Source organism: Epinephelus lanceolatus, chromosome 8, assembly GCF_041903045.1.
Source record: "Epinephelus lanceolatus isolate andai-2023 chromosome 8, ASM4190304v1, whole genome shotgun sequence".
Lineage (NCBI taxonomy): Eukaryota > Metazoa > Chordata > Actinopteri > Perciformes > Serranidae > Epinephelus > Epinephelus lanceolatus.
The window spans coordinates 45,837,680-45,861,397 of NC_135741.1; the positions used below are offsets into that span (position 1 = coordinate 45,837,680).

Genomic DNA, 23,718 nt, shown 5'->3' on the forward strand with positions numbered 1-23,718 from the left:
CAGATGCAAACACAGTCCCATTAACACTCAGACATTTGTGTATAATAATATTTTTGGTGGTGGTGGGTAGGGGGATGTTAGGTTACACTTACTTACTTAACTGCCATTTCATTTCATTTCATTTCATTTGAGCCATATCTAAAGTGAAACTGCATGCATCATGTGAAAATGAATGATTTGGACCGCTCTGTGTAGGCTACTGAAATGACCGTGGTTAATGAAAATAAACATTTGTGAGTGGCCTAGAACTGCTATAGGCTAATATGAAATGCAGTTTAAATGTAGCAATGGTCTCCAGGGAAGGTAAATGCTGTTGTATTGGCAAACAAATCTCAATATCTGTCACAATAAACCAAACCAAGAAAAGGAACTGTTAGTGAAGGAGGCCATCACCAGGATAAAACCACATAAACTACATGCTTTTCATCTGTTTCCTCAACCTACCACCTGAAAGCATTATATTCTGTCATTCAGAACAGATCTTAATGACAGAGCATTAATATCATCTGTGTCTAATTGCTTTTCAGCAATTCAGAGGTAAACAGTGAAAATATAATTTATAGAAATAAAAAGTAATATAAAGTATGAAACATTGCAGGGCCACACTGTATTATTTATTTAAAAAAAATCTAAATAAATGTAGGGGCAGTAATTGCAAACAATGTAAATTTACTTTACTTTTACTTTACTTTTGTTAATCCCCTGAGGGGAAATTCAAATCACAACGTCTTGAATTATTTCACAGCATGTCTGAACAAAACACGTTTAATCAGGAGACATTCTACTGCTGCAACGTCTCTCTGCACAAACACACGTACACACACACCAAAAAAAAAGGTCTTGCAGCACACATTGGGGCCTGAACCGGAACAACGTCATGACAACAACGTGACATGCCATTGGAGTACGTGCTGCGGAAAGCGCGGTTCCCGTTTGGGTTGGTCGATAGAATCTGTTCAGAAGAAGAAGAAGACATGCCATTGGCTGTTGGGACACTGAACATCCGTCTTTGACGTGACGCTGAACAAGATCAACAACTACCGCGCGGCGGTTCCCGTTTGAGTTGGTCGACAGAAACTTCGAGAGAACAGCAGCTCATGTTGAGGCTGGAGGAAGGACGAAGCTACAAGGCAAGTATCGAACTCAAGCTGAGTAGCATTAGCTTTATTTACCACCATGGCTCTGAGTTTACTTAGTCGGCAAAAGGCACCGAATCCGCTAGCATGTCGTCAATTGAAATGTTAGCTAACTATGATGACAAAAGCATGGCCGGCCGCGTCTTCACATGGCGTCTGCCAGTGTAAGCTGCATTTAGTATTCAGCCAGACCAGCCACTAGCTTACCACTTAACAGTGAGTCATTACGTTTGCTTTTGTGAACTAACTGACACACGTGGAGAGAAAGACGAACATTTGTTTAGAGCTGCAACAATTAATCGATTAATTGAACAGTGATCCATTATTAACCCTCTTGTACCCTTAGGGACATTTTTGTCCTTTGAGGGAAATTTTCACTCATTTTTTGGCCATAACTTTCACTGTATGACTTGAAATGGCATGATTTTTGGCTAGGAAGCTTAATTTTATGTAACTTGTCAAAATTTGGTTTTGAAATTTTTCTAAGGTCAATAATACACTGTGGGCAAAAAATGCATACACTTATACCCTTAGGGACATTTTTGTCCCCTCAGAACAAAACAAAACTGATTTTGATGCATTATTTTTTTTTTTTTTGTAGTTTCAGGTTTTCAATTTTACTCTGCATAATTCTAGGTTTTTTTAATGGGCTTTTATATAGAAGGGCTATGATATAGTTATGGCTTTGATCAGCACTGTGTGCGTGTGTGTGCGCTTGCTCACGCATGTGCACGACCACACACAGGCACGCACACACGGTACCAAAGGGTTAAATTAATCGTCAACTATTTTGATAAATGAATAATCGGTTTAACAACTAATAGATTAATCGTTTAAATAATCGATAATGAAAATAATCGTTAGCTGCAGCCCTATATTTGTTTTTAGCAGGATGTTGTTGCTGCGGCAGCAATATAGGATGTGGGAAAAAAAAAAGTTGCTCATGCTGAGTTATTTTTCATGTTGCCCGTTCATTAGACTTGAGCAAGTGTTATAGTAATGGGGAAAACCCTGCCTTCATCTCCCAAATGACAGTTTTCAGTGAGCGATGGAAAAAAAAGAGAAAGATTACGGTCATGTCGTTAAACCAATGTTTTACCCTCCATCTGCGCGGGTCAAGTCACTGAAAACTATGAATGATCTTTGTGACTGCTTCTGTCTGATATCTCTGAACAGTTTATCCAGAAATTTGCTGATATTTCCTTTGAAATTAATGCCAATGTTGCTGAAAGCTATATATTTCTTATGCTCGGAGCACGGCTGGGAATGACATAGCAACAGTAAACAATGGGGGTGGGGGCTTAGCAAAGGGTCAATATAGTTGTATAAATGTGAAAATGAAATTTGGGAACTGTCATCGCACCAACCTGATGTCAATCTTGTATTCTGGTCGTTGAGTGGTTCCTTTGACATGGCATTTTACGTGTCTTAGCCAATCATAGATTAGCATAAAAAAAAATGCATTGAGTCAGAAGCCCCTGTCCTCCTCTAGCCCCCACCTGCTCCTTTCTTTTCACGCAGACTGCTCCTTTTCCTCGGCTTGCAGGTGTCGCTAGTGAACCATTTTAAGTGTATTTTCTTCCAAAGAAGAGAGAAAAAATATTTTATAAATGATACTGAGATTTGGTAATGGTTTATTTCAACCAGTTACTCTTTCTATATTTCTATAATATTTTGATCTTCCTCTTGCCTCTCAAAAATATAGGAGGAGCAACCTACTCTGCCTTTTTCAAGGTTTTTCAAATTTTCATTTTGGTGCATCCCTAGTCACAGGTCAACATGAAATTCAAAACAATACTGAAAAATATGTAAAGGATAAGCTAACGATCTTCTTTTATTTTGTTGAGGGGAGATTGGCTAACACAGTTTAGGTCAACTATTTCACAACCAATAGCATTTATTTTGATTTTGGCAGACTTCATGAGTCATAAAGTTTTTTTTTTCTTTCTCTCTGCAGATACGTGGTGTGAGTTGATTTCATGGAGTAAAATGAAAAGGTGAGTACTGCACTGCAGTTAAGGATGTCAAAAGATTACACCTGTCGTAGTTGTGGCGTACCCTAAAAGACGTGCATGCATGGACGTACCCTAAAAGGGTACGTGCATGCATGCACCAAGGGCTTCATAGAAATGAGCCATATTATCAGTATGCATGTTGTATGGAAAGTTGTAAGTTTCAGTTCAGAAATTACAATGCTTTTAAATGTCATGTTTACCGCCATCATCGGCGGTCATCTACTGTGTCACAGTGTCCAACTTTGCAGGCACCCTTTCTATGTCAACTTCCTCATTGTCAGAAACAGTTGATCGACCTTAAAGACCTTCTCTGTCACCTAAAAAAGACCTTGCACAAATGAAAAGTTTGTACATGAGAAATCTGTGCATGTTTTATATGAAACTGCAGGCCAAACAACTTATCCCTTCCTCTACAATACAGTTGATCGTAGAAGAAGTTAATAGTCTTAATGGAATGTGCCTGCAGTACATGAAAAGTCAACTGAAAGCATCTCTTCAAACAAAAACTGAACTATCTGAGACTGAAATTGAAGACATGTTGAAGACCCTAGATGACGTAGATATTCATGGATCTTGCAGCTCCTCCCTTTCCACAGAGTACAACAGAAAACGGTATTTTGAGGAGAATTTTCCATACGTGCATCCACAACCCATTTTTTTGGGGTTTGATGAAAATAGAAAGGAGCAATATGCTCAGTATGTTCCCATAAAACATACATTGACAACTCTGCTAAAACATACCGATGTGCTGGAACAGGGTTCTACATCTGAGAATGAAAGTACACCTCATATTTTAAATGATGTGTGTGTGATGGATCGGTATTTAAATCCAATCCTCTTTTCACTGAGTCAGGTCTCACTTTAAAAGTGATACTTTATCAAGATGCTTTTGAGGTGGTTAATCCCCTCGGCTCGGCAAAGAAAAAACATAAGATGCTTGGAGTCTACTTCACTCTAGCAAATTTTCAACCTTTTCATTGATCCACTGTTGACAACTTGCAGCTTTTGCTTTTGTGCCGAGAAGCTGATTTCAAATATTTTGGCCACGAGAAAGTGTTCTCTCAATTGATAACCGATCTTGGAGAACTGGAGACAAATGGACTGAATATTTCTGGAAACACTGTTAAGGCAACTGTCTTTTGCATTGCCGGTGACAATTTAGGGTCACATAACATAGGTGGATTTACAGAAAATTTTAGTACATCTCAACATTTCTGCCGATATTGTCACATAAACAGAAGTGAGCTAGACAATTTGGAACACCATGCTCCAATCCGTACAGTACAAGAGTACAATGACACTGTTTAAGAACTGCAAAATGGTGATGCAAGTGTAGTCAGAGGTGTGAAATTTAACTCTGTCTTTAATTCACTGACATTTTTTCATGTTTGCCAGCCAGGCCTCCCACCCTGTATTGGCCATGATCTCTTTGAGGGTGTCGTGGCATCTGACCTTGCCATTTACCTGACCCATTTTGTCAAGGTGAAGAAATTCTTCACATATTCACAGCTTAATCGAAGGATCAAACAATTTAGTTACCAGGGATCTGATGGTAGCTCTAAACCAGCTGAAGTTTCAGAAAAGGATGTGAAATTAGGTGGCCAAGCAACAGAAAACTGGTTTTTGCTGAGGCTTCTCCCCATTATCATTGGCGAAAAGATCAGATAGAGAGGATCCTGTATGGCAACTGACTGTCCACCTGAAAGAGCTAGTGGAATTGATTTGTGCCCCTACTCTATCAGTAGCCCAGGTTGCATTGCTCAGTGTTCTAATTGGTGATTATCTGGAAGCAAGGAAAGAAATTTTCCCTTCACAAAAACGAAAGCATCATTACCTCACCCACTACCCTGCCTTAATACCAAAGTTTGGCCCACTCATTCGGCTGTGGACGATGAGGTTCGAGAGCAAACATTCATATTTCAAAAGATGTGTGCAAAGGACACAAAACTTCAAAAATGTATGTCACACACCATCAGCTACTGCAGGCATACCTACATTCTGGCTCCTTTTTTGCACCCTCATTGGTGGTTAAGAACTCCACTCCTTTCCATGCTGAACTGTACAGCGAAGCAGTGCGCTCTGCAGTAGGAGAAACATTAGTCAAAGAACCCAATGTTGAGTCAGCTACCGAGGTGCAGTGGAAAGGCACTCAGTACAAAGGGACTCTTTCTGTGTCTAAACCAATGCGAGGCATTTGAATTCGGACAGATTGAGCTCATGCTTGTGACGCAGGACCAGCATGTGTACTTTATTGTTACATCTCATGACGTGTCCTATATGCCAGAATTTGGATTGTATGAAGTGAAACAAGCAAGGCAGAGCATGAAATGTTGGAAGCCTGAGCGGAAACTAGATTATTATCCTTTGCCTGTGTACATGCTTTGTGGGACAAGAGTAATTTCACTGACTCATTCACTGATTTTACTGACTCAGAGTAATCTGGAGTTTGAGAGATTAAAATCTGACAGTAATGCATGAAGAACAGTATTTTTCATCCCTTCTAGTCCTCCTAGTCATGGATACAGAGAGTCCGCTTCTGTCTTTCATCAAATCAAGTCTTCCTAAACTGAGAGACCCTGAGCCTTTGCTTGAGCATCTGCAAGATTTAGGAGTTGAGGACCTGCAGGACCTGAGCTACCTGCAGGAGAGTGACCTCCTTTCTGTCCTGAGACCAATTGAAGTCAGGAAACTTCTGTCACTGCTCAAAAAGACAAGTATGTGTTTCAATTTGTACATAATAAACTTTCACAATAGAAAAATGTGCATAGTCAAAATATACTTAATAGGTACACTTGTTCAAATTAATGCAGTCCAATACAGCAGCTCTACTATGAATAATACTTTAAAGAATCTTCTCTACATTTTTGTTGATGTTTTCAAAAAGGTGATAACTATAAATTATACCTTGTTCATCATTGATTTCATAGTGGGTGGTAGTGGTGGTGTACTGTACTGCATTATATTGAGAAAGGAACACTTTGAAATGTACCAATTGGCTACTGAGTATATAATTATGTTAGTTATTAATATACCCAGATTGAGCTATGTGGTGTCTGTATGGTTAAATATTACTACTATGTGTTCTTTATTAAGGCCAACAAGATGTCTTGGACAGTCCTCCAAGAAACCAGAGCAACGAACAGTTCAGCAGAGCCAGTACCAGTGCAAGTCCAGTAACACAGTCTGACAAGATGCCCCTTTCTGGTGAGTACATGTCTCTGTTGCACAGAATCACTCTCTTTTGGATAAGATGGGCTGAAAAATAATATAATCTACCTGTAACTTACTCTAATATAGTGCAAACACCAGCAGTGAATTGAGAGTGTGCTTATAAATTAGTATCATCAGTTGGGTCTATCTTCTCTAGATTCTGATTTGGTAGCGAATGACACACAACTAATCAGCGATGAACACAGGATATTTTATTACAATGTACAGAAAACAAATGGACTTTTGTATCCAGTAGTATCAATAGTTCCCCCAACAAGAATATGTTGTTCATTTAGTTCCCATGTATAGTCAGTCTGGTGTGTATTTTCTTTGCTACCCTGTGTAGTGTGTTATGTTGAGATCTCGCAAGCTTGTCTGTCCCAAAGCAAGGGTGTCATCTGTAGTGTGACTCGTGTGACTGCTGTGGTGTTGGAAAAGGCTGGATCTTCTTGCACCTTATCCCGGTCCTGGCTTGCAAACTGGATCACTCGTAATGTTCTCAGACTCAATAAAAGCCCCAACCTAACAAAAAAAAAACACACACACACACATACAACAAAAACAATCAGGTCTCCCAGCCAACAACAGTAAGGGAAACATATGAAAAAATTACATTTTTCAGCCCAATGCTAATAAAGAAAACTTATGAACTCACCCATGTGACCACTCAGGTAATATTTCCACCGTAGCTCTGCTTAGTTGTTTTCTTTTCCTCTCCTTTCCATTCCTGCAGTCAGTATCAGGACTACTAACTCCATGCTGGGGTTAAAATGCTATCCACTGACCATTTGTGGAAACACATTAATGATCTTTGAGTCAAAATTATGCAGGTTACATTATACAATGTGGAAAAATGGATGGCTTTAAAATAACTGTTGCATCAGTAGGTGGGTTTACATGGAGCCAAATAATCTGATTATAATCAGGTCAATCAGAATAAACAAGCCCAGAGAGGTGATATAAACATTTTCTTAAACGGAAAGAAATGAAAATTGTGTCATGTAAACAGTGAAACTAAATGTTGTCTGGTTCCGTTCTTTATGCTCCGTGTCGACGTAAATGCATAGTGATGTTTCTTCACTTGCAAATGCTTGAATCAAAGAGTCAAAACAATGAACCACTACTGTGTTACTTAGACCATAGATCTCCAACTTTTTCAGTCGCGGGATGTTTTGATTTCTGAGTTCTTAATGGGCATTAAAATTCGACCGGACCCATGGGTGTTGAAGCCTGGACTCGGCGTGTCTCACTAGCGTTAAGTCTCGGCCCGAACACGGCCAAAAAAAGAGGAAAAATGACCCAAGTCATTTCTATATAGTTTCGGCCCGAACTAGTGTCCCGAAAGAGGAAAAAGGCTCCATGAAAACCCACCTATTATTTCATAATAGCTAATGTTCTCTGTGTACTCTTCAGGTGGTTACAGCTCAGCAACTGCAAGTTCACCGCGGTCAACAAGTAGTTCAAGTATGGATATCACACCTCGTCAACTGTCTGACAACAGCTGGCATTTTAAATTTCAAATTCCTTGGCAGAAAATTCCATCTGAGATCATCAGAAAGCTGGAAACAAGAAAGCGGCCAACAAAAAGTGAGAGACTTGAAATCATACGGCTCATTGTCAGTGAAATCTTAACCGTGTGCCCAACACCTGGGAAGAAACATATCAGTGAGATAGCAAGGAAGATGACAAAGGCCTACCCTGTGGCATTTACTGATGTCATTGAAGGTGAAGTTGTAGGCAGTGGGTATGACTTACTCACCAAACAGATGGTCAGCAGAGTGGATAACCTGAAGAGAGGAAACACTTCACTTTCCTTAAAGAGACAACTTATTAGCAGCAGTGAAGGAGAGGATACCCCACTTCAGAAAAGAAGACTAGACACTTAGGGGTGTATAAACTGGCAACCAACACGGCTGCCACCTGATGAAACCCCTGAATCCCAGAAATATGCACAAGAAGAGTTAAAAAAATGTGGAGATAAAGATGCTGTGACAGCAAAGCCATTGAGAAAATGATGAGAGCCACTTTCTTCACTCAGAGAAAAGACATTATCAGTGGGACTGAGACTTCTGACTTGACAAAGGAATGGCCATATCTGTTTGAGACAACTGGCATGAAGACTCATTTTGAAGAGCTTACAGGCGTGGACATGGAAGACAAAAACATAGCAACTAAATGTGCCAGAGTTATTTCATTTCTTAAATCTAGTGACAAGACAGGGAAGATGGAGACCATCTTCAGGGAAATGGAAACATCAAGCAAAAATGTTGCAGATGTGAATGTTGCAGCGTTTCTTCCACTGCTCCTCAAGTACTTCAATGAAGAAGAAGAACAGATGTTCTACAAAGTGGATCAAACAACCTTGCCCTCTGAAGTGGACTGTGCTGAACTTCCAAGTACACCATGTATTGTTGTGTGTGGTATGAATATTTGTCTTTCTCTATTCTATTAACATTTAAGATACTGTTATTTTAGTATTGTGATAACTTCATTGAACAGCTTATTTTCTGTGCATGATAACTCTTTACAGTATGGAAAGTTAAAGTTTTGGATTTACACTTCTTGATTGGGTTATTGTCTGATTGGTTGTTGTCATTGTGGTTGTAGCTATTCTCAGCTTCATAGTATTTGAGACCATTCCTAAGATTTCCCCATTTACTGCATCTGTATCCTGAAATATGTTTATGCATTGATATTAATGATGTGAAGCCTGTGGAGTTACTGTAGTTCAGGCAGACTACTCAAGTTGCGCTCATCCTGATCAGCTGATCAGTCGCATGCTCCCCTCACCCCAACAGGTTGCGATATTTAAACCCCCCAGCTTACCTGCTCATTCCTGGCTATTCTGCTGCTGCTGCCGCTGCTGTCACCGCTGCTCTGTTGCTGCCTCTTTTTTGCGATGGCGTTTGCTGCTGCTGCTCGTACTGCTCCTGTGGTACTGCACCTCCCCAGCATCCACCTGTGGGCTCTGTTTCTATGATCCTCTGTGGGGTCTGCTGTTCATTCCTTGTAATGTCTGTCAAGCAGATCATTATTCAGGAAATGAATAAACTGAGACAGAGCCTGATGTCAAACCTGCTGCAGCCATGTTCAGGAACCCTATGCTGTGCTTCAGCTTGCCATGCTTATGCTAAATAATTTATTTTTCTCACTTCAGAGTTGTCTGACTGAACTAATAATACTTCAGACCACAATATATTAAAACAAAAAAACAGAAAACTATTACTACCATTACTTTGATTGTTATTGATGTACTGGACTCAGTTGTAACATAATTCCATTTAGTTGTTGTTGGAGTTATGGTCTTTTGGCTCAGTTTGTCACAAAAATGTTCCCTTTTTCTCTTGTCCTTGTACACACCAGGAAACTCGACTTTGGCAGCGGAGAATTTCATGCTGTCTGCAGACCAGACCATTGTGAATAGCCACATCAGTATCTTCAGTGATGCTCTTAAGCTGATGTTTGGTTTACTACCGTATGAACATATCTTACCCAGCAGCCCAAGCATCAACTTTGGAGTTCTTACAGAGGTAAGACAGCACTAGTCAATTTAATACATCAAAATAAGATATATAATGCACATAAAACTGAGAACTGCTCAAGTGCTGAAATGATTAGTACAGGGGTTCCCAAACTTTGTCAACTCAGGGCCCACTTGAAAATCTCAAAATTTTTTGCAGCCCACCTCCGCCCTCATTAACAATACAGAGGCCTAATAACGCGATTTCAGTGCACTTTTTTTAATCTTAATGATAAAGATAAAACATTCAGGACTGAAGTGAAAGTAGCAGGAAGCTCCAAAGTCACAAACGCAGCATGCTGATGCTGCCTGTTCATGGAGCATCCTGACTGAATCCTGAAGAAACCAGGGAATGGCTTCAGTGTGGGAGGATGAGTTTACTTTGATGTCCACTGAGGGTGGGACAGTTCACTAATCCACAGTATGGTTTGATTTACATTGTTGTTGTTTTCCCTTTCCAGAAACACCATTCTATTATTACATTTTATTCAAAGTAAAGATGGTCATCTGTAAAATATTAGATTACTACCTGAAGTGAGAAGGATGACGCAGCTGTAGGCATCTACATCTGTTATCATAGTTAAATCTCCTTCTGTGGTTCTTGGTGAATATTTAGCTTTTTTATTCTTAAAGTTTTATTGCTCTGACTCACAGTTCACGTCAGCTCAGGTGATCTTCAGGTTATTGTTTCACTTCACCGCTCTAAGGCGACGCCCCGTGTGTGTGTGTGTGTGTGTGTGTGTGTGTGTGTGTGTGTGTGTGTGTGTGTGTGTGTGTGTGCGCGCGCACGCAGCGCTGACACGCACAGACACACACGCTGCATCTACAGTAGTCTTAACGCCTGTTCTTCATGCCGTAGACTAGCCAAAATATGAGACGTTACCACAGAATTAGCGACACAAGCAGCTCAGCGTTTACACAGAGTTTTCTCCTCCACTTTCTTACCATCGTATCATCAACACTGCTCCTCACAGCAGCTAGTCTCGCCACCAGACAATCAGAGATCTCCACCTTCTGATAGTCTGGGGACACTACTTTCTAAAGTGTGTTTAACACACCGGCGAAAACAGCCGGCAACAAAGCAACGCCTCTTGCATTTTTGAAAAGGACACGCCTTCTCGGAAATGTGCGCTCCCCCTTTTCTTGTCTGCAAGGAAACAAACACACAGAGAGCTTGAAAATGGATGCCGAGAGATTTAACTCCGTTTTATCAAACGTGTGCTCATCCGTGAAGAAAATATTTTTTCCAGCGGATGTCTTAGTTACAACATGATTGAGCTAACTGCAGTAGTTTCATGTCATATCCAACAACGGGAGGCTTTTAACAGATGACGTCCTGTTAGCTTTGCTGCTGCTGTTAGCTGTCCCTGTCAGCTGCAGCCACTGATGCTTTCTAGACATCGTGATTTCCCAAAACTGAATAAATACCACACATAGCAACACAAATGATATGAGTTACCTATTACAGACACTGCTAACGGCTAACAGGGCTAACAGCTAATGGTTAGCCCAGCTAAACGTGCACACAGAAATAGTAATGTTTGCTCAGTCATTGTCTTTATAGACTTTACAAACATCGGATTAGTCCAAAAGGTGATACAGTGATGTGAAAAATGTGATATATAGGCTATGTATATACACTGCTCAAAAAAATAAAGGGAACACTTAAACAACACAATGTAACTCCAAGTCAATCACACTTCTGTGAAATCAAACTGTCCACTTAAGAAGCAACACTGATTGACAATCAAATTCACATGCTGTTGTGCAAATGGAATAGACAACAGGTGGAAATTATAGGCAATTAGCAAGACACCCCCAATAAAGGAGTGGTTCCTTTATTTATTTATTTATTTATTTATTTATATATATATATATATATATATATATATATATATATATATATATATATATATATATATATATATATATATATATATATACACACACACAGTACAGGCCAAAAGTTTGGACACACCTTCTCATTCAATGCGTTTTCTTTATTTTCATGACTATTTACATTGTAGATTCTCACTGAAGGCATCAAAACTATGAATGAACACATGTGGAGTTATGTACTTAACAAAAAAAGGTGAAATAACTGAAAATATGTTTTATATTCTAGTTTCTTCAAAATAGCCACCCTTTGCTCTGATTACTGCTTTGCACACTCTTGGCATTCTCTCCATGAGCTTCAAGAGGTAGTCACCTGAAATGGTTTTCCAACAGTCTTGAAGGAGTTCCCAGAGGTGTTTAGCACTTGTTGGCCCCTTTGCCTTCACTCTGCGGTCCAGCTCACCCCAAACCATCTCGATTGGGTTCAGGTCCGGTGACTGTGGAGGCCAGGTCATCTGCCGCAGCACTCCATCACTCTCCTTCTTGGTCAAATAGCCCTTACGCAGCCTGGAGGTGTGTTTGGGGTCATTGTCCTGTTGAACAATAAATGATCGTCCAACTAAACGCAAACCGGATGGGATGGCATGTCGCTGCAGGATGCTGTGGTAGCCATGCTGGTTCAGTGTGCCTTCAATTTTGAATAAATCCCCAACAGTGTCACCAGCAAAACACCCCCACACCATCACACCTCCTCCTCCATGCTTCACAGTGGGAACCAGGCATGTGGAATCCATCCGTTCACCTTTTCTGTGTCTCACAAAGACATGGCGGTTGGAACCAAAGATCTCAAATTTGGACTCATCAGACCAAAGCACAGATTTCCACTGGTCTAATGTCCATTCCTTGTGTTTCTTGGCCCAAACAAATCTCTTCTGCTTGTTGCCTCTCCTTAGCAGTGGTTTCCTAGCAGCTATTTGACCATGAAGGCCTGATTCGCACAGTCTCCTCTTAACAGTTGTTCTAGAGATGGGTCTGCTGCTAGAACTCTGTGTGGCATTCATCTGGTCTCTGATCTGAGCTGCTGGTAACTTGTGATTTCTGAGGCTGGTGACTCGGATGAACTTATCCTCAGAAGCAGAGGTGACTCTTGGTCTTCCTTTCCTGGGTCGGTCCTCATGTGTGCCAGTTTCGTTGTAGCACTTGATGGTTTTTGCGACTCCACTTGGGGACACATTTAAAGTTTTTGCAATTTTCCGGACTGACTGACCTTCATTTCTCAAAGTAATGATGGCCACTCGTTTTTCTTTAGTTAGCTGATTGGTTCTTGCCATAATATGAATTTTAACAGTTGTCCAATAGGGCTGTCGGCTGTGTATTAACCTGACTTCTGCACAACACAACTGATGGTCCCAACCCCATTGATAAAGCAAGAAATTCCACTAATTAACCCTGATAAGGCACATCTGTGAAGTGTAAACCATTTCAGGTGACTACCTCTTGAAGCTCACGGAGAGAATGCCAAGAGTGTGCAAAGCAGTAATCAGAGCAAAGGGTGGCTATTTTGAAGAAACTAGAATATAAAACATGTTTTCAGTTATTTCACCTTTTTTTGTTAAGTACATAACTCCACATGTGTTCATTCATAGTTTTGATGCCTTCAGTGAGAATCTACAATGTAAATAGTCATGAAAATAAAGAAAACGCATTGAATGAGAAGGTGTGTCCAAACTTTTGGCCTGTACTGTATATATATATAGCTAAAAGCTCTGCTGGTTTTCTACCCGGAAGTATTTGTAAACAACCAGGCAATTCCCTCTATAGTCCGGCCATACGGATGAGGCATGGCCTTGTAAAAGATTATGTTTGTTTCTTTTAGTTGGCGAGAATGTGTCGCCGCAAACATGACAAACACCAACTAACTTTGACGGCGTTTTCTGCGAGTGCGGTTGAGCCATTTTGTACCGCTACACGTGTTTCTAGTGGGACTATGTTTACAAGCACCGAAGGACCGCCCTGCAGATTTACTATTGGTTCTGCAACGTAGGGAGTTTTTTTAAACTCTGAAATTGTATTCGCCCATCTAAACACAAAATCAGGGAGAAAGTCATCAGTCTTTAGTTAAGCAAAGCGTCTAAAGACTGACTTGTGAGTCTACACAGCGGCAAATGATGCTGCTGGAGCCTCCTCTGTCTCCTCTACACTGACCTGCTGCTCTACTGGACACTCAACCCTCCGTCTCCGACACCAACAAAAAAAAATATTTCGCCGGGTCTCCGATGCGAGGCTTCAAACACATGACGACCCGAGACAGGCAAACTGACCGGGCCAGACTTATTTCATGAATCGCTCCACACATTCATGTCACTTTAGTTGCCATCAGCTCCACTTTCACTCATTTCCTCACTCTTTTCCAACTTTCACTCTTCCTCCCTTAAGCTTTAGCTGCAGCTCAAACTATACACACTCACAACAGGAGGCGGTGTATCCTACCTGCAGCCCTCTTTTATATACAGTCTATGGTGCAGCAACAGACGGCAGAGTGACAGGCTGCTGTCGTATTTATTTCTGCCATGTGATATCGAGGAAATTATAGCCAATAATTGTGATCGCGATCCCGATTGAAGATCGTTTTATCGCCCAGTCTATCTTTTTTTTTTTTTTTGTTATTCAACAAAAATCATACTATTTTGAAAATGATTTTGGCGGCCCATCTGCAATACCCTCGGCCCACAGTTTGGGAATCACAGGATTAGTAGATTGATAGATAAACAAAAAAAAAACAATTAACCCAGTAAAAACAACTGCTCTAAAAACTCTTGCCTTGCTGAGGTGATCTGTTGTACCGCCTGCAGTAGCACCTCAGCATTGGAGTTCCAGGAGCAGCCACAGGCTCTCCTGGTTCTTCACGGAGCAGAAACCAGAGCTCTCCCAGCACACTTCACAGGTGTTGGTCATAATAGGAAGCTTTGATGTATCTATATCTGTTGGTCACAATGTGGCACATTCACACACCTTTCAATTCATGATCCATCTTTGGGCGATTTTTTTTTAATTTGGATAAATTGGGGGAATGCTTGGAGATTTGTGGAGGTGCAGGTGCTTTACTTTCAGCCTACATGCAGAGCAGGAAAGCCTGACCGCCTGCTGCGCACGAGCACTCATGCCAGGAGACAAGCCACTCAGACCAGACAGGAGCCAGCACTGCCACGAGGAGGCCCCACTAGGAGGTGGAGTTGGGTCGCGGAGAGCAGCAGCATGGAGCTGCCGAGATGACAGGCCGCCCTCCCCAGCTGAAGACGGACTTGTGTTGTGGATATTTCTCAGTGGGCTGAAGTTAGTTTACTGTGTGGCTCAGCTGTTAGATAACGTTACTAATCTCTGAGGCTGAAGGGACATGACTGAAGATGGTGCTGGCTCCCGCCCGGTCTGGGTGACTTGTCTCCTGCCGTGAGTGCTTGCAGTCTGCAGGCAGTCGGCAGGCAGATCTCCGGTCAGGCTTTTCTGCTGTGCGTGTAGGCTGAAAGTAAAGCACCTGCACTTCCACAAGTCTATAAGCATTTCCTGAATTTATCCAAATATCACAATAACAAAATGATAAAATCAAAAACTTCATTTTAATGTTCTGTTTATATTGTAAGAGAAAAACAACCTTGTTTTCTCTTTTTCTGATTTGGTTATGAAATGGAATAATGAAAGATCGACCCATACATGGAGTAGGACAATGTATTATTGACCTTTTGAATTTTTTATAATAAAATTTCAAGAATTTATGTAAAATTAAGTCATTTGATATCACAAGGGAGAGTTATGACTAAAGAAAATGAGTGAAAAATGCCCCCTACTGGATGAAAATGGTCCGAACTGTACCTGAGAGTTCATTTTTGTTTTTCAGATTTTCAGACTGGCTATGTCTCTTATTTATCCTTGATTCATGCTCATGGCAAGTTACAGAAACAGGTGCTTGTTAATGTTTATTTTATTTATGAAATAATGACAAAACAAAACTCAAATACCCAAGAAACCTTTGAGTAGCAGATCCTCCTGACCGAAGTTACGTTCTTCTCCCTGAAATAGTATTTGCAATACTAATACTAATACTAATAATACTAATACTAATACTAATAATAATAATAATAATAATAATGGCTTGGATTTATATAGCGCTTTTCAAGGCACCCAAAGCGTTTTACAGAAACCATCATTCATTCATACACATTCTCACCGGTGGTGGTAAGCTACGTTTGTAGCCACAGCTGCCCTGGGGCAGACTGACGGAAGCGTGGCTGCCATTTCGCGCCAAACGGCCCCTCCGACCACCACCAAACATTCATACACAATACACATACACAATACTCACATCTTTTCATTACATCACTGTTCCACAGTGCCCTGTATGTCCAAACACTCTTTCACAAGCAAGCTCTGTCTACACTGTTGTGTAACCTTATTGCAAATGTATGAAAACATTAAATTAAAGTACAGTCCACAGTTACTAAAGTTGTTGTTTCATTTGACAGGTGCCTCTTCAAGATAAACCCAGACAAGGGATCAAAAGTGGAGCGGAACACCACCAAAAAACAACTTGCAGTCAGTCCAAAGGTTCTCACACTGATAACCAAAATTGCAGACTACGAGTGGAGGGAATAAGAAGTGCTCACAAGTTATGGATACTTTGTCCAAGTTATAGACTGTTCCATTCACTGTATCCAGTGAGGTTTCATGTAAGCTATTTGTTATGTAGCTTTGTTATCGATGTTGTGGATGTATAATTACTTGACCAACTTATGGATGCATTGGATAGAGTATAGATTCATTTCCAGTGAGGTTTGACAAAGTTTGTAATCAATGTTGTGGATGTATGGTTACTTGACCAGGTCATGGGTGCCTTGGATAGAGTATGGATTCATTTCCAGTGAGGTTTAATGTAGGTTTGTAATCCATGTTGTGGATGTATGGTGACTTGACCAAGTTATGGATGCTTTGAATGTTGCTGTAAGTTGGTAACTTTTTTTTTTTTTTTTTTTAACTTTTTTTTTTCTTTTTTCTTTCATTTCCAATTCAGTTGAATTTTAATAGCTAGCTTTTGTTTGTTTTTTTTTGTTTCAGAACCAGACAGTCATTTTAATTTAATTGATTTTTGAATTTTGCTGTAATAATGGTTACCCGTTAAGTTAAATAAAAATATTAAGAACGGGAAATTGTAGCTGTTCTTGTTCAGCTTAGTCTCATTCAAACACAACAATTCATTTAAGCCCCTTTTCCCACTGGCCAAAAACCAGTTTAAACCATTTAAAATTAAAATATTTCTGGTGTAATTATATAAGTGAGCATAGTTTTTTAAGTTGAAAGTCCATTAAATATTCAGAAAATCTATGCAAAAGAACACAAAAAACTAAATTTACAATAAACAGTAAATTGTTGCAATTGTAAACCCAATATCTAGTTTTACAACAGTTTTTTGACATGTTTTGAAAGATGAATCACATTATTTTGTGTGTCGTATACTGTTATATTACATCAAATATAAATTATTATACAACCTCTTCACATAAAATAATGTCATTAAAACCAACTAATAACAGCACATTTCTGTAAATTTAAGCATTATTATTCATATTACAATGTTTATTTACCATCTTTATAGGTAATTTCATTGTTTTAAAACGTAAAATGTTTGTAATTAAACGTTAAAAACAACGTAAAATAACTAAATATACATTTGATCTGATCTAAAGTTAACAGTAAATTGTTGCAATTGTAAACCCAATATCTAGATTTTCAACAGTTTTTTGACATGTTTTGAAAGATGAATCACATTATTTTGTGTGTTGTATACTGTTATATTACATCAAATATAAATTATTATACAACCTCTTTACATAAAATAATGTCATTAAACCAACTAATAACAGCACATTTCTGTAAATTTAAGCATTATTATTCATATTACAATGTTTATTTACCATATTTATAGGTAAGTTTTAAAATGTGAAAATGTTTCTAATTAAACGTTAAAAACAACCTGAAAGTAAGGCAAAATCTTGTTAAAATTACAACTATAAAATGTATTTTAATTATGGAAAATAACCGTATTTTTATGAGAGTCATTTTCTGTCATTTCGCGGTATTTTTTTGGTGCCCCTGCTGCCGGAAAATTACAGTTTTTTTAAGATTTTTTTTTTTTACAGTGATACAACTAAACACAGACAAAACAGAGATAGTTGTTTTTGGCCCCAAAGAACAAAGATCAATAGTCAGTGCTCACCTTGACGTCATGACACTAAAACCTACAAATCAAGCCAGAAATCTTGGTGTAGTTCTGGACTCAGACCTAAATTTCAATAGTCACATTAAGACAATTACTAAATCAGCCTACTACCACCTTAAAAACATAGCAAGAATAAAAGAATTTCTGTCTAAACAAGATACAGAAAAAATTTGTTCATGCTTTCATTTTCAGCAGGCTGGACTATTGTAACGGTGTCTTCACAGGCCTGAGTAAAAAATCAATCAGACAACTGCAGCTTGTCCAGAACGCTGCTGCCAGAGTCCTCACCAACACCAAGAGAGTGGAGCACATCACACCAGTGCTTAAGTCACTGCACTGGCTTCCTGTGTGTCAAAGGATAGACTTTAAAATCTTGTTACTTGTCTATAAAGCACTAAATGGTCTCGGGCCTAAATACATCTCTGATTTACTTGTACGTTATGAAGCACCCAGACCCCTCAGATCATCTGGAACAGGTTTACTCAGTGTTCCCAGGATCAAAACCAAACAAGGTGAAGCAGCCTTTAGTTTCTATGCTCCCCGCCTGTGGAACAAACTTCCAGAATATTTGAGGTAGGCTTAAACTGTCAGCTCATTTAAATCAGAGCTTAAAACATTACTATTTACTGCAGCTTACCAGTGAGCTAGATATGTAACTTATTGTTAGGATAATCTGTAGCTATTGTTTTTATATGTCTGCTGTTGCTTTTGCTTTATGTTTGCTTTTTAAATGCATTTTCTGCACTGTTTTTAACGATTTATTGTCTTGCTTTTAGCTTTTGTTTTTAATTATCTCTTTAATGTTTTATTTTAATGTATTTCTCTTGTAAAGCACATTGAATTGCCTTGTGCATGAATGGTGCTACATAAATAAAATTGCCTTGCCTTGCCTTGTCTATAAACACAACACATACACATCCCATAGCTAATCATATATTACAAAGGACTGATGAACTTGATCAACTGGGCCCAGTATTTCAAAGTGATCTGATAGGATTATCCTGGCCGGATTGGATTAAATCCTTACCTGATCTGAAAACTGGGTATTTCAACACAGATCAAGAAGATCCTGATCCTGAGGATCAGGATTCAGCTCTGGTAATCCAATCCTCCCTTTAATCCAGATAAAGGCTGCATTTGGGTGTTTCAAAAGTTAAGGCAGAGGTCTGGATCAATTTGATACCAAATTTCAGGATTATTTGGATCCCACCTCAGAGGTGGATTTGACAAAGCCTCAGCTCCACTTCTCCTAGATATTGATACTCAAGATGTTCATTACACTTCATCTAAATTAGTGTTTTAGTTGTAAGTAATTTCAAGCATAGAAAAATATTGTTTGGCCATACTTCCTGAAACTGCTGTAAATAAGAGTAACAAATACAGACCTATGTCTCAACGTCTAGTTTCACCTAATATTATAATCTGTTTGTACCAAAACATCCAACATATGTTTGTGGTCAGACAAAGGCAAGGAAATGCAGTGCAAAGCAAATTTATTTGTATAGCACATTTTCTTTACATAGAGTGCAAGAAACAACACAGGGATTAACATAATAAGCACATGGCAATTCAAACAGAGTACTAAAAAAGCAATTAGAAACAAATGATATGTGTGCACTTGCATTTTTCCAATGTTACATCACATCTTTGAGGGGGGAAAGTAATAGCTCAACTATGTCCTGAAAAAACATTGCTGTATGTCTCAATTTAAATCACATTTAAGCACTTTAAATGTATATTTTCATGCTTCTGATTTAATGAAGATAAATTTTACTTAATTCAGATAAGCTTGAAAATGCACCTTTAAAATCCCTGGGAAGTGCTTGACTGTGATTTTATAACATGCAGCAATGTATTTCAGGAAGTGGTTGTGTGTACAAACTGATTATTTTACTTCATCAAATCAGATGCTATAGTGCTATATGTTTAGTGGGAGCCTTCTACAAAAGGGGATACATTTCCAGGGATTTCCAGCATTCGACCTGTTGTCTTCATTAGCAGTGGCATTGCTGAGTGGTCCATGGGTGTGAGTGTATTCTGAAAGTAGAAGTAGAGTGTGTATGAGCATATCTTTATCATTGTCAGGAATCCACAATAGCCAGAGAAATTGTTTAAGTAACGTTACAGAAAAGCATATCACCAGCATTACTGTAGCATACCCAAACTCAATCCTCTGACACTTCTGAATGAACCGCATCATTCATACTAGTGCTGTGTATTTTTCCTATACTGAAGCAGTCTGCTCTGCACACAAAAATAAAAAGGTCTGCTGTGTTGGCAATAACATAACGTTAAACTCGGAACAGGTTGGTGTTTAAAGAGTTGATATATGATGTACTTCTGATTAATTACCTTTTAAATTAAACCGTAGACCGCAAAATACATCAACAAAGCCAGCTACCTTGCTAGCCTGCTAGCTACTTAACATGCAAGTCAATGGAGCCACGTTAGCTACCGTTAGCATGACCTCGGCTCAATTAGAGATCGGTACGCCCACGTTTTAAGTAGGTGACAATTCAAATAGCTGGCTCACATGAGATGGTGAGTGGCCTTCATATGGTCTTAAAAACGCTACACATTAGACAACGGTATACTTACATTTTGATGTGAAAGCTGTGCTACCAACTGCTCCAAGTAGTCCGCCATGTTTCAGATCTGGGGGCGGAGTTGTGACATTTGGCAATCCCTATCCAGTCAGATTGGGATCAAAGTGATCCACCCTGCCAATGCTTTGAAATACCCAGATAAAGTCAGCAGGATCACCTTGATCCCTGACTGAGAGAAGAAGGATTTCATTATCCGGATTATTCTGATCCGGATTACAAGTTTTGAAATACTGGGCCCTGGAGATAAACACTCTTCAATTCACTGAACACCAGCCACATGACATTGAAATGGACATTGATCCAGAAAACAATTTTTTCCTGAATGTCAACAACTGCCACTACTATACAGACGAACAGTTCAACAACACAGTTAATACTGAAAACAAACTTTCAATAGGCCTAACCCACTTTAAAAGCAGAAGCTTATATGCCAATTTCCATAACAGTAAAGATTATTTAAGTCACTTCACACAGCCATTCAATATAATCGCAATATCTGAAACTTTATTATTATTATTTGATTTGTATGAACAGAAAAAACAAAAACGGTGGTGGTGTAGCCTTGTTTGTTGATATGAGCTGCAATTATAAGGTGGTGGAAAAACTGTCAACAGTGGTGGATAATGTTCTTGAATGTGTCACAATAGAAATATGTGTGGAAATAAAGAAAAATCTCATTGTGAGTTGCATATACAGAACACCAGGATCTGATATTGATATATTTAAAAACTGGATAGAGGAACACTTTTCTAAAACAAGCCATGAAGTTATGTTTGTCTGTGGTGACTTCAGTATTGACTTACTAAATCCCAATAATAACATAAAGACAGAACAATTCATCAACACGCTGTACAGCATTGGTCTACATCTCAAAAACCACCAAACCAAGCCGGATAACTTCTCATAGTGCTACATTAATTGACAGTATATTTACAAATAACATTGATAATGATACAGTAAGTGGGCTATTAATAAATTACATCAGCGACCACCTTCCGGTTTTTACGGTATACAAGAGCAACTACACAAAAAAACAGCAGGACAATAAACCACATTACAGACGGGTTAGGACGGAAGAGGCCATGATTGCTTTAAAAAATGATCTATTAGCTCAGAACTGGGAATTGGTGCATAATGAAGTGGATACTGACAAAGCTTATGATGAATTTTTAAGAATATTAAAACAATTATATGATAAAAATTGTCCAATTAAACATTACTACAGAAAAAAGTATAAAGATAAGCAGTGGATCACAAGGGTTTAGAGAATGCCTGCAATAAAAAAAATACACTATACAGAGAATTTGTTAAACATAGAACCAAAGAAACAGAAGATAAGTGTAAGATACACAAAAACAAGTTAACCTATCATCATGAGAATCTGTAAGAGGGAATATTATAATACACTACTAGATAAGAATAAGAAGGATATCAAGGGAATATGGAATATATTAAATTGCATAATTAGAAATGGCTCAAAACAATCTAAATATCCAAGTTACTTTATTGATAATGATAGGGAGATCAATAACATGGATGAGGTGGTCAATAACTTAAATCACTTTTTTTGTAAATGTAGGACCCAATTTAGCTAAAAAAAAATTCCAGCTCCAGTGACCAACAATAGTGATACTCTTATAGCAATAAACCCAAGTTCAATGTATCTCAATTTCCTAACAGCATGAAAATAGCCAAAGTTATCCCATTGTACAAAACTGGAGATAAGCACATCTTCACAAACTACAGGCCTGTTTCTCTTCTCCCACAATTTTCAAAAATTCTAGAAAAACTCTTCAATAACAGATTAGACAGTTTCATAGATAAACACAAATTACTCTCGGACAGTCAGTATGGATTCAGGTCAAACCAGTCAACTTCTCTAGCTCTAACAGAAATTGAAGAAATCACAAACACCATTGACAATAAGAAATATGCAGTTGGAATGTTCATTGATTTAAAGAAAGCATTTGACACCATAAATCATGAAATACTAATCAATAAATTGGAATGTTATGGGATTAGGGGTGTGGCATCAGAGTGGGTCAGAAACTATTTAAAAAACAGAAAACAGTTTGTGAAGATGGGAGAATCTCAGTCATCGTGTTTGGACATTGTGTGTGGTGTACCTCAGGGATCAGTGCTAGGACCAAAACTATTCATCATGTACATAAATGACATATGCAGGACATCACAGCTATTGAAATTTATATTGTTTGCTGATGACACAAATATACTGGGGTGTGGTGAAAATTTGCAGAAACTTTTGGACTTAATCACATCAGAACTAGGCAAAATAAAAATATGGTTCGACATAAACAAGCTTTCACTAAACTTGAAAACAAAAATAATGGTATTTGGAAACAGAAGAATCAACAATCAAGCATGGGTGCATATAGAGGGTGTTAGTATAGAAAGGGTACACGAAATCAAATTCCTTGGGGTGATTATAGATGATAAAATTTGCTGGAAACCTCACATCAAACATATCCACACTAAACTGTCTAGAAGCATCTCGGTCCTAGGCAAGGCAAAGCACTTTCTGAACCACAGGTCACTCCACATTCTGTACTGCTCACTAGTGTTACCGTATTTGAATTATTGCACAGAGGTTTGGGGAAACTCATACATAAGTTCTTTACAGCCACTACTCAGTCTACAAAAACGAGCTACTGGAATAATTCACAATGTCGGATTTCGGGATCACACCAATTCATTATTCATAAAATCTAAAATAGTTAAACTTTATGACATGGTGCAATGTCAAACAGCAGTATTCATGTATAAAGCAAGAAATAATCTTCTACCACATAACATAAAGGAAATATTTCAGGAAAGAGAGGGTGGGTATAATTTAAGGGGGGGATTAAACTTCAAAACTCCAAAAATTCGCACATCAAAGAAAATATTGTCTTTATCAACTGCTGGGGTGACTATGGAACAGTCTGAATGTGGAGTTACAACAATGTCCAAACATGAATCACTTTAAAAACAGGTATAAACACATGGTTTTCACTAAATACAGGGAGGAGGGATTACAACAGTCATAATTGATATGTTATATGTAAGTGAGTGTATCTATATGTTGTTGTCCTTGTTATTGTTGTTGTCATATGTCATTGTCATTATT

At 38.7% G+C, this 23,718-nt stretch overlaps 1 protein-coding gene and 1 long non-coding RNA gene across 6 annotated transcripts; one reads left to right on the plus strand and one right to left on the minus strand.

Annotated features, from left to right (window-relative positions):
- The first annotated feature begins 695 nt into the window (after window positions 1–695).
- Window positions 696–17,396, plus strand: LOC117258213 (uncharacterized). 5 transcript variants are annotated; one of them, XM_033628855.2, is made up of 7 exons: window positions 696–1,130; window positions 3,094–3,133; window positions 5,656–5,865; window positions 6,245–6,355; window positions 7,775–7,948; window positions 9,725–9,891; window positions 16,235–17,396. In XM_033628855.2, the coding sequence occupies exons 3-7, from the start codon at window positions 5,667–5,669 to the stop codon at window positions 16,484–16,486; spliced, it is 903 nt and encodes a 300-aa protein (XP_033484746.2). In that variant the 5' UTR covers window positions 696–1,130; window positions 3,094–3,133; window positions 5,656–5,666; the 3' UTR covers window positions 16,487–17,396. The 5 variants fall into 5 exon arrangements, 4 of the variants coding, with proteins under 4 accessions (XP_033484746.2, XP_078026492.1, XP_078026491.1 ...); XM_078170366.1 differs by lacking the exon at window positions 696–1,130 and having other exon boundaries at window positions 1,552–3,133; XR_013491969.1 differs by lacking the exons at window positions 696–1,130; window positions 3,094–3,133 and having other exon boundaries at window positions 3,142–5,865; window positions 7,775–8,781; window positions 16,235–17,395.
- Window positions 6,554–7,781, minus strand: LOC144464183 (uncharacterized). The gene is made up of 2 exons (XR_013491970.1): window positions 7,017–7,781; window positions 6,554–6,883 (listed from the first exon to the last, which is right to left on the minus strand). It is a non-coding gene; the product is annotated as an uncharacterized LOC144464183 (long non-coding RNA).
- Window positions 17,397–23,718: the final 6,322 nt, after the last annotated feature.

Excerpts from the sequence above, each read along its gene's own strand:
- LOC117258213 (XM_078170365.1), top strand. The coding sequence starts at position 5,622 with ATGCATGAAGAACAGTATTTTTCATCCCTTCTAGTCCTCCTAGTCATG. Across the intron at positions 6,356-7,774 it reads TGACAAGATGCCCCTTTCTG|GTGGTTACAGCTCAGCAACT; the intron begins GTGAGTACATGT and ends TGTACTCTTCAG. Across the intron at positions 9,892-16,234 it reads ACTTTGGAGTTCTTACAGAG|GTGCCTCTTCAAGATAAACC; the intron begins GTAAGACAGCAC and ends TTCATTTGACAG.